The sequence below is a fragment of the Globicephala melas genome, chromosome 15, assembly GCF_963455315.2.
Source record: "Globicephala melas chromosome 15, mGloMel1.2, whole genome shotgun sequence".
NCBI lineage: Eukaryota > Metazoa > Chordata > Mammalia > Artiodactyla > Delphinidae > Globicephala > Globicephala melas.
In genome coordinates, this window is record NC_083328.1 from 20,676,277 (window position 1) to 20,692,904 (window position 16,628).

General features: G+C 39.6%; 1 protein-coding gene across 1 annotated transcript in view; it reads left to right on the forward strand.

The window, feature by feature from the left end:
- The window catches only part of USP31 (ubiquitin specific peptidase 31), a 72,599-nt gene that overhangs the window by 22,972 nt on the left and 32,999 nt on the right, over window positions 1-16,628 (forward strand). Inside the window, exons 2-6 of the mRNA XM_030871472.3 lie at window positions 10,898-11,035; window positions 12,959-13,047; window positions 13,138-13,230; window positions 13,846-13,981; window positions 16,273-16,417. Coding sequence (XP_030727332.2) covers window positions 10,898-11,035; window positions 12,959-13,047; window positions 13,138-13,230; window positions 13,846-13,981; window positions 16,273-16,417 — 601 coding nt within the window. The remainder of the gene's footprint in view (window positions 1-10,897; window positions 11,036-12,958; window positions 13,048-13,137; window positions 13,231-13,845; window positions 13,982-16,272; window positions 16,418-16,628) is intronic.

The following is a 16,628-nucleotide window of genomic DNA, read 5'->3' on the forward strand; positions in this document are numbered from 1 at the left end:
TTATAGCCATCTTAGTGGGTGTGGAGTGGTATCTCATTGTGGTTTTTATTTGCAGTAAGGAATCTTTTATGTCTGGTTTCTTTTGTCAAAATTCATTATGAGTAACATCTATTTGGATAAGAGTAATATGTAAAATATTGTAGAAAACTTGGAAAATATGTAAAAGTTGAATGAGGAAAATTGAAAATGTATTTTTTCCTTTTTGTGTATGCTTTAACATAATTGGGATCAAACTGTGTATACAGTTTTGCATTATGTGATTGTCTTTTCATATTGTATTAGTCATTTTTTTCACAAAAACTCTTTAGATCACTGTATGAAGGTACTGTAAACCTTTTTTTGGATGGTTTCTGGTTGCAGTGAACATATTTTTTACATAAATCTTTCATTTTGACTATATCTTTTGGATATTTAGAAGTGAAATTCCTTGGTCATTGTTTATCTATTGTGAAGGTTCTTAAATCATATTGTTAGTTTATTTTACAGAAGGGTTGTGCCATTAGCAGTGTAAGAACGTCTGTCATACCCCACTGTTGCAAAAAAGAAACCCTTAAGTTGATAAATGGAAAAGAGCATTTTATTGTTTTATTTGCATTTTTTTGTTGATAGTGAGGTAGGACAGCTTCATCTGTTCTTTAAAGTGGGAGGATATCTATATGAGAGTAACATTTCGATAATTTAGGGAATTACTCTGTTTTGATTTCACAGATTTCTCTTGTTTGCTCTCTGTGTTTTCACACATACCCTTCCAGTTAGCTTTCACATTCTACAGGCAGATGAACAAGACCTGTACCAACTAACATTGGCTGAGATTGGGGCAGTCAGACCAGGTCTAGACTGGGACGGTTCTAAGTTGCACTTTGCTAGGAAAAGCCTGGAGCCAGGATAAGCTGGAGGCTTGCACCTGTGCTAGTTGTCTGCTACCTGATTCTTTTTTTTTCAATTAAAAAAAAATTGATGTTTTTGGGCTGCATTGGGTCTTTGTTGCTGGGCACGGGCTTTCTCTAGTTGCGATGAATGGGGGCTACTCTCTTCGTTGTGGTGTGCAGGCTTCTCATAGTGGTGACTTCTCTTGTGGAGCTCAGGCTCTAGGCACCCAGGCTTCAGTAGTTGTGGCACGCGGGCTCAGTAGTTGTGGCTTGCAGGCTCTAGAGTGCAGGCTCAGTAGTTGTGGCGCATGGGCTTAGTTGCTCTGTGGCATGTGGGGTTTTCTTAGGCCAGGGCTCAAACCCATGTCCCCTGTGTTGATAGGCGGATTCCTAATCACTGTGCCACCGGGGAAGTCCCTGCTACCTGATTCTTGTGGTGAGGGTTGAAAGAACTGGTGGAGGCCAGGCCTGATTTGGAGACTACACCTGTGTGCAGTTTACTAGTCCGCCTGGCTTAACTATCAGACATGCACAGTGCTGGGTATGGAGAAGAGTGAGGCCCATGAGCAGGCCCATGACTTGAATGCTTCTTTAGCCAGTTAAAATTTATTTGGAGTGCTCTGGGTTTATGGCAGTATGAATGCATAATTTATAGAGAAACTTACTGTATCTCTATCTGCTTATGAATAACATCTCTTGATTACTACTAATTGATGCTTTAGTTATCAAAATACAATAACAGAATGTTGATTCAAAGCAAGATTATTTCCAGAATACTTTGAATCCCTTTATAAAATTGTCTATTTGGTCAAATACATTTTAGATCTGTTTATCATCAAATTCCAATATATTCAAAATCAAGAGGATGTATACTTTGCCAGTGAACGTAAACACACTGATTATGGAAGAGGTAAATGCACGTTTGGCCTTGGAGTAGTTCAAGGCTTCATGCCTACCCCACTCCTTGTCTTTCCCACCCTCTTTCACCTCTGATGACGTGTAGGTCCCTTTCCTTCCACCCCAGAGAGGAATGACACTCAGCCAGGAACATCACTGGCCCCTGTGCTGGTGAGCAGAGCCATGTGCTGAGTTCATAAGCCAAGCCCACGTTCCCCCTCCTCTTCCCTCCACTTGATCAAGAAGCTGATGCTGCTCTTCTTTTTTTCTCTTACTAGGGTTGAGCTTTCACCTCCCACCCGGCAAGCCAGGGAGGCCTTTTAAAAAGGCCCCTAATGGGTGGCTATAGGCATAAATTGTTTTCTTTCTCTTTCCCTAATTTTTCTTTGATGCTGGCTGCTTTTTCCCCTGGTTGGTAAGATCCAAAGATTGATTTGGGCTTTGGTTTTAGGATTAATATAGGCAGAAGACTTTGATTTAAGGCTCCCTAGGTCTGTCTAGCAGAGAAAAAAATTCTTAGCATAGTGCATCCTGACTCTCAGGGATTTGGGGCCAAAACTTCAGCTAGAAATAAGGTCTGTTTTTGTTGGTTTGTTTCTGTCAGCCCTGTTTTCTTTGCATAGGATTTGGGTTCCTTGGTCAGAAATACTAGGGTATGCTATCATAAGATCACCCTTACGTACCACTTGGTTATCATTATCAACAAATTCATTTGAGAAAATGTGGAAAATACTGAAATGTGTAAAGAAGAGAAAGAAAACTCACCCAAAATATGCTACTTTAAGATAATGACTGTTAATGTTTTGGTGTATATTTACAAGGATAGAAAACAAAAAGGTCTTTTAAAATGTTTTTTAAAAGTTTGAAATCAAGTTCATACGTAGTTTTGTTATCTTCTTTCCACTTAATTTTATTATGTATTTATTTCTTTGAATTTTCTAAAACTCTCAAACATTTGTAATGTTCCATGGTAGGAATATGTAATAATTTCTTAGATATTTAGATGGCTTTTCCAGTTTTTCTGTTTTGAGTTTTAACTGCTGAAGATTATTACACTTCCTGTATGATGACCTTTTAGTCACATCAGGGCTGGGTGTTTGCTTTTTTGACTGTGTTGGTAGTTAGCCAAAATTCCCCATTTTAAAAAAAAGAAAAGCTTTTAAAAAGCATTATTTTACTATAGTTGGGAAGAATCTTAGATTGTGTAGGAAAATGTCAAGGAGACTAAAAAGAAGACACTCTTGAGTTACTGGATTGTATACATAAACACATTTTGGTGACCCAAGCTGACTTTGGAGTTGGCTAGGCTTGGCCTGTTAGAGTGCTCTGGGAGGGACGGACGGCATCAGAATCATCTCCACCAGCAGAACAGCTTGACCATTATAAGGTGAACACTCCCCTTTACATTTGTTGATGAGAGACAGATGCAGCTCTCCGAGGGATGGTGGTCGACTCTCTCTGGTTTCCTTTCTCTAGCATCCTGGGACACTCAGGCAGGTTATAGTTCTTCACATGCTGCACCTTGATTTTCTGACATAGTCCGAATTCCTCCTTATTTCTCGAATAATAACATTTCAATTAGATAAACTGCATTTTTCTTTCTGGGCCATGTTTCAGTCATAGGAAAAAATGCAAATTATAACAAAACTGATTAACGAGGATTTATTTAAAAGCAAATAAACTCCCAGAAGCCTCAGGCTTGGTGCAGCTGTAGTTCAGTCTCCAACACATGTTTTGTGTCTGCATTGAGAATGGCGTCCAGAATGAGGAACCTCAAGCCCAACAGGATCCTGAGTTCTCGAAGGGAAAAAATCGTTTATTGAACAAAATGATTATGGGCAAAAATATTTTAAGGCCGTTTTAATCAGATGAGGTTGAAGAATAGAGGTAACTATAGACAAGTTACTTCACTTTACTGAGCCCAAGGTTTTTTATCTGTAAATAGTGATGTTAATACTTAACAGCCTAGGGAATTTCTGGGGATTCATTTTATAGGAAATAACGCCTATAAACAATTAGTATAAAGCCTGATACATTACAGGCACTCAAATATTAACTTATTGTTATTCTTTGTGTCAAGTATTTTATTCACTAGGCTTGGGGGAAATAATATTCAATAAGACATTCCTGATCACTGTCTAGTGGTGGAGACAGATGTGAGATTATATATTCTGGTGATTTGAATAAATTGTAATAACTGATATAATACAGTTACGACAAAAGAGCCTCCCATAAGTTTTAATGCTTTTGGAACTGAAACTTCAGAGTTTTTCCGGTGTAGCATGCTCTTTCTCAGTCGCAGCTTCACATTAGAAATAGAATTGTGAAAAAAGAAAATCACATTTGACAAAAAACTAGTGATGATCAGGTCCCACCATAGACCTAATTAAATCAGCATCTCTGGGCTGCTGCCGTGCATGGTTTTTATTAAAAAAAAAAAATTTCCCCAGGTGGTTCTAATGTGCAGCCAAGGGTCAAGAGCCAATGCTTTAGATACTTTCTTCTCTTTTGCTCTGGTGTTTTCCAGGATTATACTACACCATAGGGTAATTCCTTGCTTTTTACTTGACTTTTGAAACTTACATAACGGCAGGTGTTTAGAGTTTAAAATGCTTTTATGATCTCATTAAAGCCTCACAATTATAAATTTAGAAAAGTATTATCATCCCCATTTTGCAGAAAAGATAGCCGAAGCTCAGAAAAACTACACCTTAAGTAAAGAGTAGACTTAAACCAAGGTATTCAGAATCCAGTCTTTCTGTTTCTGTTGCCTTTCTAGCAGAAACTTCCAACCACTGTTTAAATACTTAAAGGTCTTCTCTTGCTGCTACGTTTTCTGCTGATACAGCTTTATGATCTGTTGAGAAATCTTTGCTCATTGTTCATCTGGCTGAACCACTTGTGTATTTCTTTTTATATTTCTTCCTTTTATTCTGGCTCTAATGCTCTTGACCATACTTCCACCCTCAGCTATAATTTCTTGAAATGCAGTAGCTATTTTTCAATCCTTTTTTTTTACAGTTTTTTCTTTTATAAAAGAATATACCCTTTCCTGTATTTTATTTCAGTGGTGGGTCCCTGCCACCAAGTCTTTGTGGTATATATAAGTTTTGTTTAATACTGAAAACTAATCTTATAACTGCAAATATCCGTTGTTGTCCAAATCTGTTTTAGTTCCTGAGTTTGGATCTTGAGAACTTGGATATAAGGGACACCTGTACTTGAGGTAACCTTTGTTCAGTTCTCTGTCTGGAAGGATCAAGGAGCTCTGTATCAGAATAACTCACTTTTCCCTGTGGCCAGACATGAACACATGAACAGGTTGTGTGTGGTGTTCTCTACTATTCTTCCCGAGTTGTCTTTCCATCCTGGAAGGAAACTCCTTTCCCATTGCTTCCTTCCTCTTCTGTCTTTCTCCTCTCCCACCAGGGTCCCAGCTCCATCTTGCTGAGGAAGGAGGCGGGGGCAGTGCATTTGGGAGATGGGAGTGGAGGGCATTCCAGGCGTAGGGAAAGTGTGTGAAAGTCTGGAGGCCTTACGGTCTCTTTCAAGGGCCCATAGTTGCCACGGCTGGCTAGTACTGAGGGCCTCTCTGCCTCATATGTACTATTATGTGAACAGACCTCCCCACCAGAGGTGACAATAAAAGGAGGAAAGGCTGAATGAAGGTCACAGAGAGCCCCGTTGAGTGTGGCTATGTTCTGTACCCTGGCATGGAATTCTGTTGTATGGACACTTTATCACTGTTTTTTATGGGTCATATCTGGTTTTACAGTGTTCATCCATTTGTACCAATTTCATCCACGATGTTTTTAGTTAATTATTCTTCATCAGCTTAGGTGTCCAGAAAGTCAAATACAAGAGATGAAGCTTTTCTCAAGACAAGTGCTTATCATTCTGTTCTTTCCAGCACAGTCCAGAAACCAAGTTTCACTTTTAGATACCATCTATGAACCCAACTGTTTTTTTTTTTTTTTTTACACTTCATCTTTCTCTTAAGATGTAAATATATTGTCCTCCCAAGTTCTTCTGTTCTTTCCCAGAATCACTGAAAATAAATTCTACGTTCCTTCTGGCATAGAATCAAGGAAAGTGAGTGATGATTTGGTTTGATGAGTTTTGGCAAGCCACCTTTTCCCCAAAAGAGTAAGCCAACTCCTGATCAGTCATGTCAGACCGGTACTGCCATGTCCATTCCCCATGGGAGGCAATCACCAATAGCCATTACTTTGTCATCTTCTTGGAGTCAGGTAAATGATGTCTTGAACCAATTACTGTCTTTTTGCTGGAGCCCAGGATTCTGCTGCTTCTGTACTAGGGCTCTGTGGAAAGAAAGAACCTCATGTCTAGTTTTATAGCTCCAGTTGGATAGACTTCATTCTTTTCCTTTTCTGGACCATGCTTCCAACTCATTTTTTTTCCCCTTTAAGGGAAAAAAAAAGTTCTCTGTAGTTCTAGTCCTTAAGGTTTTATTTGAAGGGTAAGAAGGAATTTTATGAGGCTTGAAGGCCCTACAAATGTGTTTGACTTTTACTTTATAGTAACTAGATGTTAGGAATCATCCTGAATGGAAAATTAGAATGATGGTTACATTTATTTGTAATAGGATGTAAAGGATTTAAAGCAACAGATTCAGTTTAATGTTTTTACAAACCAGAATCATACCCAAATTCTATAAAATAGACACAGATGTGTAAGGTTAATTTTAAGAAGGTTCTTCTCTATTTTTCATAGAAGTATCAAATTTAATTTTAAATGGTTTCTCAGATTGTAGCAATGCTTATATTTACAGATGACATATTCTAGTGATAATCAACTTTTTAAAAAACTGCAAAAATACGGAAGTATTAATTTTAGGACATCAAATAAACCAAGATTTATTAGGAAGAAAAAATCATAAAAGACAAACCAAAGCAGTGTCAGATATGGCCCAAAAGAAAAACCAAATCACTTGCTGGGACTCTAGGGGCAGAGCTTGGGTGAAGATAATGGGATGCCAGGGTCTCTGTGGTGGTCCAGCTCAACTGCTTCATTGTATGACCAGGAATCAGGTTTGGTGAGTTACCTAAGATAATCATCCGTGTGTGGCAGAGCCATGCTTGAGCCCAGGTTTCTTTTTTTTTTGCGGTACGCAGGCCTCTCACTGTTGTGGCCTCTCCCATTGTGGAGCACAGGCTCCAGACGCGCAGGCCCAGCGGCCATGGTTCACGGGCCCAGCCGCTCCGTGGCATGTGGGATCTTCCCGGACCGGGGCACGAACCTGCGTCCCCTGCATCGGCAGGCAGACTCCCAACCACTGCGCCACCAGGGAAGACCGAGCCCAGGTTTCTTGACTCCTACTATGTTTCTTCCTTCTGTAACACACGCTAAAGGATGGTTACGAGGTTATTCTGTGTTATGGTTTCTCTGGGGAAGAAGTAAAATAAATAGTCCCTTGGGTCTCTGCAGTGGGAAGAAGTCACCGTTGTGAAGGGAAAAAGGAGCCTTTGTGTTGTGTATGTTTAGTGAGGTTTCCTTTAAAATTTCATTTAGTTTGAGATATAGTGATTTAGGGCGGGGTTGACCCAGAGCAGTTTTGGCCATAGTTACAGAGGGTTGTAGAAGTCCTGTTGCTTGTTTAGTCGTGCCCAACAAAAATCTTGTTGAGCAGCTTCAGCACAGCACCTTTTACAGAGTGATTGGAGGATAAATGCTGGATGAGTTGACGTGATAGTGGCAGGAAGCATGAATCAGATTTAATGCAATCCTGATAAAGAACTGAATGTTGTCTCCACTCTGGTGGCCACCGTGCATAAAATATCTGCTTTGACACAAAAAGAAGCATTTGATTTCAGCTAATTTGTTTCTTAGGATACATATACTGAGAACTACCTCTCCCTCCCCGTTGGGAGTAAATAAGGGAGAGGGTCCTGAACAGAAGCTTGTTATGCTTCTAGCATTTTGTGTGCCCCAACTATATGCCATGAGATTTGTCTTTACCCTTGCTGAACCTAAAACTTCCTCTCGGCAATTGGCCTCTGCTTCCTCCACAAAACGAACAAAGCTTCCCTGCCTTCCTGTCTATAACTTCTCTGAATCCATAACTATCCTTACCTCCTTCTCTTCTCTCTTACCTCCTGTTTAAGATAGTTCCTCTACCTCTTTTCTGAATCCTTCCTTCTCCCCTTACTGAAGAATCCTCTTTCTTCAGGTATCTCCTTTCTGTTAGCTTCTTCCCTCAGCACTAAGTCCCTCTGTCCTGTAGGTGCCCCTTCCAGAGAGTTACAGCATCTTTCTTCCTGCCTTTTATAACCAAGCTTCTTGTATGTGAAGAGTGGTCTTCTTGTAACCATTCAGTGTCAGTACCTTTTCTTCTCCTTTAGCCTCTCTGATCAGTGTCACTGAAATTGCACAGGCAGTCAATCTCTTAATTTGCAATTCCAAAGGACCCGTCTCTGTGCTTGTCTTACTTGACTTTTCTGTGGTGGTTTACGTCGTTTCCATCTCCTTGGAGGTTTCTTCTCCGTCAGCTTGTGTGATGCCACTCTCTTCTGGCTGCTACCTCTTATCTTCTTCTTGGGCTTCTTTTCTGTGACTTGTCCCTTCTATAAGATTCTGCCCCAGCTGCCTCCTTTTCTCATTAAATGTTCCTTATTTCCTCTATGCTCATATGATAGGTGTATGTGCTCTGATTTAACTTTCCAGCTCAGATCTCTTTCCTGAGCACCAGACCTAACCTCACTTGAGATCCTGTAGGTACCTCAAACTCAACATGTTCAAAGCTCTGCAGTCCCCAGTCTCTTCCTCAGTTCCCGATTTCGTTATGCACCGAAGCCCGAAACTAAAAACCTTGGTGTCATCCCCGATTTCTTGTTTATATCACTCAATATAGTGTCACCAGTCATCTCTTTCTCTTCCATCCTGAATCAGCCACAGGTTTACCTGCTAGTGCTGCTGATGTTTTTTTTTACTGATTCATTTTTCTTTGCTAGGAGGTCTCTGTCTTCTGTAGCTCACTTTCTTTTGCTCTTCATGCCAGTGGCTTTAGTTTTGGTTCTCCTAAATGAGAACATAATCATGGCCGCAAGCCAAACCTTTTCAAGATGGAGTAAGATGTCAAGTATATAAAATGCTACAGGGAGAATGAAAAACGTGAAGACTGAGAAAGAAGAAATTAGATTTGGTGATGTGGGTGGCGTCTGACCTCTGGGGTAAGTTTTGTAGTGTAGTGAAGACTTTTCCCCACACTCACTCCGCCTTTTGTGTACCTGTTTCTGAGGTGGCACCCAAGTGGTATCCTTCAAGTCACTTGAAATCTTGTTTGTTACCAGGGTCCTTTCTCTCCCTTGTTCACTTCGTTCAGTTAGTGAGTTTTGCCAGTGACACTTGTATATTCTCATTTGCATTGCTTTGATTTTTTCCTCCTTAACTTCGAATTTTGTAGATCATCTTTTTGTTATTCACATCTAATTGATCCTCATGTTGTGATGGTTCTTCTTCATAATTAAAAATGTATCCCCTCTTTTCATCTCTGTTATCATTAATTGGAAAACACAATGGACAGTTATTAGTTCTTTGGCTTACTTTGTCATTCTTCAACTTTTAATACAATTGATCACTCTCTCCTTCGTAGCTCTCTTCTCTTGACTCTTGGGACTCCATTCTCTTGATTTTCTTGCCACATCTTTGATGGCCTTTTCTTAGTCTTCTTTTAGGGCCCCCTAAATATAGAAGTCCTCTGGATTCTGTCCTCTGGCTTGATCTCTCATGATCTTGTCTGGGCAGTCTTAGCCATACTCGTGATTTCAAGTGCCACCCATCTGTTGACCCCCAAACCTTTGTCCTGAGCGCAGACTCTTCTGCTGAGTGCCAGATCTGTTTTTTTTTTTTAGTTGTTTGCCAGGTACTTCCATTTGGAGGTTCCACAGAACTTCAGAGATAGTGGATTCTAATGGGAACTCATCATCCTCTTTTCCAGACTTCTTCCTTTTTTATTTTGTCTTGATGAAGGGAACCACCAGTGGCCCATCATCCAGATAAGACACCTGAATGACATTAATGCCTCCATCCTCACTTTCCACATTCATTAGGTCACAAATCCTATTGATTCTACTGCCCCAATTTTGAAATCTCTCTCAAATTTGCCCTCACGGACTTAGTTTAGACCCTTATTGTTTCTTGCCTGATGGTTTCATTTGTCTCCTAACTGCTCTCTCTTTGTGCAGTTGTCTCCCCTCCTTTCTCCCTACTTCCAAATCCAATATTCATAGCTAAAATTTGAGTGCTTATTATATATCATTTACATGTGAAATATTTTATATGCATTCTCACTTGACCATCACACTAAACCATTATTATCCTTTTTACTTTGGAGCAGAGTAGGCCAGGCCTCACAAATAGTGGTAGGACAGAGAGAGCTGAATTCAGGCTATATGCTCCAGAGCCCATAATCTTAATTTTAATTAACCAGTTCACCTACAGCCATTCATGGCCACCCCTCTTTGCATACTCTAGTTTGGAAGCAAGTCACTGTCACAGTCTATATTCAAGGTTGTGGGGCGGGGTTGGGGGGTTAAGATCCAACTCCTGGATTATTGACATAAATTATTCAGAATTCTTCTTTAAGGAAGATTTATCTCTTCCCACTTATTTATTCACTCAGTCATTTACCTTACATAGACTTGGTTATTTTATACTTTGGTTTATAATCAAATACTGTGATACTTATTTAACCAATTCTCATTTTTTTTCTTTTACTTTTTAAAAAATTGAGGTATAATTGACATATAACATTAGTTTCAGGTTAACAACATAATGATTTGATATTTATAACAATTCTCATTTTTAAGATGTTCAAGTTATTACCAGTTTTTTGCTATTAGTGAATGAATATCTTAGAAGTCTTGGCATGCTGTGTTGATGGTTTCCTTTACATATATTCCTAAAAGTAGGATTGTTGGGTAGGTGCATTTAAAAGTTTTTGGTACATGGGTGAGGTTTTTACATTGAGCATCTGTTTTCATATTTGCTGTCTTTCCAGGAAGTACTCTCTAACACCCTTGAGATCTTGCGTTCCTCTTTGGGATTATGAATAGTTAATGTTTAAAGCCAGGAACTCACAACTCTTCATGCTGATTTATTTACCTGTGTAGAGTATTGTGTCAAAGAATGCACTGCAATATCGGGGGAATTCCCAGCATGATGCCCAGGAGTTTCTGCTGTGGCTTTTGGACCGAGTTCATGAAGACCTCAATCATGCTGTGAAGCAGAGCGGCCAGCCTCCTCTGAAGGTAAGGGCGCGCCCTCAGGGCAGTCAGGGAGCAGTGAGTGGCTGCAGCACAGGCCACCGGTGAACCGGTGAACTAGTGAGGAGTGAGTATAGATTCTTCTTCCAAACCTCCTCTGAGGAGTTGTTGCAGTTTGCAGTTAGTTAATATAGTAAAATTGACTAAGCTCTGGGTGAGTATAAAATTCATGGATACTTAGGGACTATTTCCTCTGTTTACCACTGTGCTGGCAGTGTCAGATAGGAGCTTACACTCTCATGAGAGGGGACACATTTGCATGTATGACTACCTTTAGACTGACATTAACGGATTCCATCTCGCTAAACTGTTTTTAAAGCAGAAATTTGCTTTCTATTCCAATGAGACATAGTCTGTAGATCATTGGAATGTGAATACACAATCAAAAAGGAAATGTATTGATGTCTCTGCTGTTAGGATTCGATTTGAGTGTAGGAACTGAACCCTTAGAATATACTTACTGAGAAACAGTGATTCATTCTCAATTTTTATTTATGTAATCTTAGTATGATGGGTAAAATGATTTATATAATGCAAATAAAGTGTTCTCTCACAGCTTTAAAAATTTTTGATAATTCTTTTCTGTACCTCAAATTTTATTTTATTTTATTTATTTATTTTTATATCTTTATTGGAGTATAATTGCTTTACAATGTTGTGTTAGTTTCTGCTGTACAACAAAGTGAATCAGCCATACGTATACATATACCCCCACATCCCCTCCTTCTTGAGCCTCCCTCCCACCCTCCCCATCCCACCTCTCTAGGTCATCACAAAGCACTGAGCTGATCTCCCTGTGCTATGCGGCAGCTTCCCACTAGCTATCTATTTTACATTTGGTAGTGTATATATGTCAGTGCTACTCTCTCACTTCGTCCCAGCTTCCCCTTCCCCCCACCCCCGTGTCCTCAAATCCGTTCTCTATGTCTGCATCTTTATTCCTGCCCTGCCACTAGGTTCATCAGTACCACTTTTTTAGATTCCATATATATTTGTTAGCATACGGTAGTTGTTTTTCTCTTTCTGACTTACTTCACTCTGTATGACAGACTCTAGGTCCATCCATCTCTTTACAAATAACTCAATTTTGTTCCTTTTTATGGCTGAGTAATATTCCATTGTGTATATGTGCCACATCTTCTGTATCCATTCATCTGTCGATGGACATTTAGGTTGCTTCCATGTCCTGGCGATTGTAAATAGTGCTGCAGTGAACATTGTATATACCTCAAGTTTTAAATTTCTAGTTTTGGTAAGTTGTTGAAGTATTCTGATTCAGGGTCCTTTGTGCCTGAACATTCTGTACTCTCATATGACTATATGCTTGCGGCTGACTTTCCCACCAGATTGAGACGTACTCAAGGGCAGGCACTGTGTCTCATTATCTTTGTATCTTAATGCCCTTTGCATTGCTCTCTGCACGTGGTAGCTGATGCTCAGTAACTGTAAGGGGGAGGGACATGAAAAGGTTAAGTAAAATGTGAAGTAGAAATATTAGGCCCAGATAAGCAGCAGAGGTAATACGTGCCAGACAAAACATTCTCTTTAGGCAGGGGAGGAATGGGCACTTCTGAATAGTTGGGATTACTTCCTGGAAGAGGTTGGAGGGGGCCCTTTGAGAGTTGGAGGGGGATTGGAGCGCTCTGGGGAAGGACTGCCCGACTGCCTGGATGGGGTGGAGAGACGGATAAGCACTGTGTCTGGGAGAGCCTGTGAGGCGATGAGTCCATGTGATCCACACCCCGGCATCTGTGTTCTGGTCCCTTTAGCAGATGTCTTTCCCTGAAACATCTGGATCTGATGCAGATCTTGGAAAGGAGGTCAAGGACATCTGTGACATTTTTAGGCTCATCTTTAATCAAGAGCTGGCACTTTTAGTCTGTGAAATTGTACTTTATTTTTTTTTAGCCACCATCAGAGACTGATATGATGCCCGAGGGACCATCTTTTCCTGTCTGTAGCACTTTCGTACAAGAACTTTTTCAAGCCCAGTACAGGTACGAGCAAATTAAAATTTCCCTTATGTTGTGTGCTTATGTAGTTCTAGGTGATCTTAATGTGAGTGTCTTACATTTTTATTTTTGCAGATCTTCTTTGACATGTCCTCATTGCCAGAAGCAGAGCAACACTTTTGATCCTTTCCTCTGCATTTCTTTGCCAATTCCACTACCCCACACAAGGTAAGAACAGAGTTAATAAAATTAAGACTATATTCCTATATGTTCCTTTTCCTCTGTAGGCTCCTGTTGGGGCTTCTTGCATATTTAAACAAGTAATAGGCTTAGTGATAAATTGAATACAGGCATTGTTAAGGCTTTATAGAAATTTATAAATGCCTTTCTGAGTTTGCAGGGTGAGCAGGTGCATGGGGCAAGCAAGTCTTTTTGGTTGGTCTGGTTGTAGTCTGTTCCGCCTATAGGTCATCCACCTATAGTATTGGGGCCGGAGAAGGTTGCTGAATGCCTTCTAGAGCCTCTAGAGACCTTACGTTCCACTTTGAATTAGCTGCTTTATTTGAACTGTTCCTTGAAATTTCTAGGAGTTACGCTGTTATAAAGAAAATACAAAGCACAGAACCAAGTATTGATATGCTGTATTTTTGTTGTGCTGCCTTTATTATTATGCTGTATTGCCTTTTCCAAAGAGTTCTTGATTGTTGTTTGATAGTTCTACTTAGGTCCAATTAAAGGTGTGGGTTAGCTTTAGTTTTGTTGATTCCAGGTCAGGGTTGTCCTGCTTCTATATTTTAGTTGAAGTAAGTGACTAATAAGAATATCTGACTTTGATCTGTACAGGCCTCTGTATGTCACTGTAGTGTATCAAGGGAAATGTTCTCACTGCATGCGGATTGGTGTGGCCGTGCCTCTGTCTGGGACTGTCGCCAGACTTCGGGAAGCAGTGTCTATGGAAACAAAGATCCCCACTGATCAGGTAATAAGCTTGCTAAGACCGATTACACACGGGCCACAAAAGTGTTGCTTTCTTTTCTTCTGGAATTTTGTAACAGTTCTCAGCCAAACATGGTTGGAGAGAAATTTAAAACCAGTTGTTTCTAGTGTTGAGGGAAAAAATGAAAAATTAGGATCCAAAGGAGAAAAATATACACAAAAACTTCTCATGCTTCATTTAATTGTATTATATATATTTAAAAGGACAAGCTATGACTTTACACCAAGACCTTCTTTCAGCTTTGTTTATAAAGTATAATTAGTTAACACCTCTTAAATCATTCTGTGGGTGCTCATGTGGGCAATAGGAAGAGCATCCTGTGGTATTTGAAGGTCAGAGAGGCTCAGAAAACTCAACCAGTGGCTCTTGAAAATCCCTTCCCATTATGGTGATAAGAATGGGCCTGTTTCTAGTACAGTACATATAGGTGCTCAGTTTGGTTTATTTTCTGATTAAAGCTAGGCTAGAGTCTCTTACCTTGCTTAGAGAAGAGAAAGGAAAGTTGTATCTCCTCCCTTTCTTTTTTGGGTAAATTTTTGATAAGTAGTTATATTGACCGAAAATAATTTTGGCCTGTTTGTGACTTGACATACTTTTGCATACTCTTTTACTCAATTCACTGTTGGGGTTTTATTTGGAAAAAAATTCCCTATTTAAAATTTACCAAGGAAAGATGATCCAGTGGCTGAATAGCTTTCCCTAGATAACTTCTGGAAGCTGCTGTGTAATCATGTGACTAATAAAGGTGTTTTGTACTTTGGCCTCCTGTGACCTCATTTGAGAAGTTACCACAGTAAAACAAAAACAACCAGCAGTGTTGCCCTGATATAGCAAATATCTCATATTTTCATAGGCCAAGTACTGGCAGATTGATAAAATGTTCACATTTTTCCTTACTTTGAGGTGCTCATTGATTTATTTACTTATTTATTTATTTTAAATTCAAGGTGAGGGAAAAGACAGAAAGAGGGAGGCTTAGGTGTGTGTCCGAGGCAGATCTGTCTGTATCTTTAAATCTTCCAGTGCTGTCTGGCTCTTTTTGCATTGTTTAAATGAGTGATGTAATTACAAGTTTGTTTTTGACCTCAGCTTGCTGGAGAAAGTGAATTATACTTGCATGTTCACCTTCAGGAAAACAATACGGTCATTAAAATCATTAGAAGAAAAAAGGGCCAGAAATATTTTTCTTGGACTGTTTGTGGAATATGCCACCAAGCTCCTTTCACCTCATCAACTCATAGTATGTTTGTGATAGTAGAGGGGACCTTAGGGGTCCAGTCCAACCCCCTCATTTGAAGGAGGCCCAGAGAAACCATGTGACTTGTTCAAGATCACAGGGCTGGTTGGCAGTGGCAGGCCAGAATTGGAACTTCTTCAAGCTCAGTCCAGTGCTTTTTCACTAGAGGGTGCTGCTGAGCACGTAATGAGGTCTCTAAATGTCTCCATTGTCTTTTTCCCCATCTTTTGTTTTTCTTTCATTACAAAATACTCAACCATTTCAGAAACTTAACTTAGAAGTGAAAGTATCTTGTACTAAGTATCTTAAGAACTAAGGGTTACTAACTTTAATACTGTGTTGTATATTCATTCATATTTTTTCCTGTGCATGTACTATATTAATATTTTATGAAAATGGAACCGTGTAGTCACATTTTTCTTTCCCTACTTTTAATATTTACTTAGGAGATCTTTCCACGTTAGTGCAAATATATGCAGCTCATTCTTTGGAAGCGCTTTATAATTCCAGTAGAACTATAGTATAGTTAGCTAGTTCCTTTTGTTGGACATTTGAGTTGATTTCATTTTTTTTCCAACACAAATGTCCATGATTATTTGACATTTTTTAATCTGAAAAGAAGAAAATTTAATGGTAGGAGAAAGTCTCGGAGTCAGATGTGGACTCTATCCTCGCTACGAGGCTGAGTAGTTGTATAACCTTAGGCAAGTCACTCCGTCTCTCTTTAGTTTCTTCCCCCTGTGAAAGAAGGGCCTTAGACTTTGTATCTGCTGAGTCTCTTCACCAAAACTTAGAGGAAACTCTGGATTTAGTGCCACAGCACTCTGAAATCAGAGTATGTTGTTATACAATCATAGAAGATATTGTGCTTCCAAGACTCTCTTATTAAAGGCAAATCACATCGGCTTGATGAGGTGTTTCCAAGCCCTCAGATCACTGCAGTCCTGCTGGTCTGGAGACGTTCACAGCTGGATTGGGAGATCAATTCATATTGACTTTCCAGTTATCCAACTATTTACATTTTTCCCATTTTTAGATTGTGTTAACAGAAATGTACTATGATGGGTTCCATCGTTCCTTTTGTGACACAGACGACCTGGAAACAGTCCATGAAAGCGACTGCATTTTTGCCTTTGAGACTCCAGAAATATTTAGGCCTGAAGGAATTCTCAGTCAAAGAGGTAAATGAGTATCTGTTTCCATAATACCACCTGGGTTTGCAGGTCTAACAAATGTCTACCCTCTTAGATTATATGATGGTATAATTTTTTTAAATTGTGGTAAAATACACATAACACATCTTTTTATGATGGTATAAATTTTAGGTAACATATTTCCCTGGCAGAAGGCAGTTCTTGGAAAAAACTTTGTTCCTGGCCTTAGTGTTCTTCA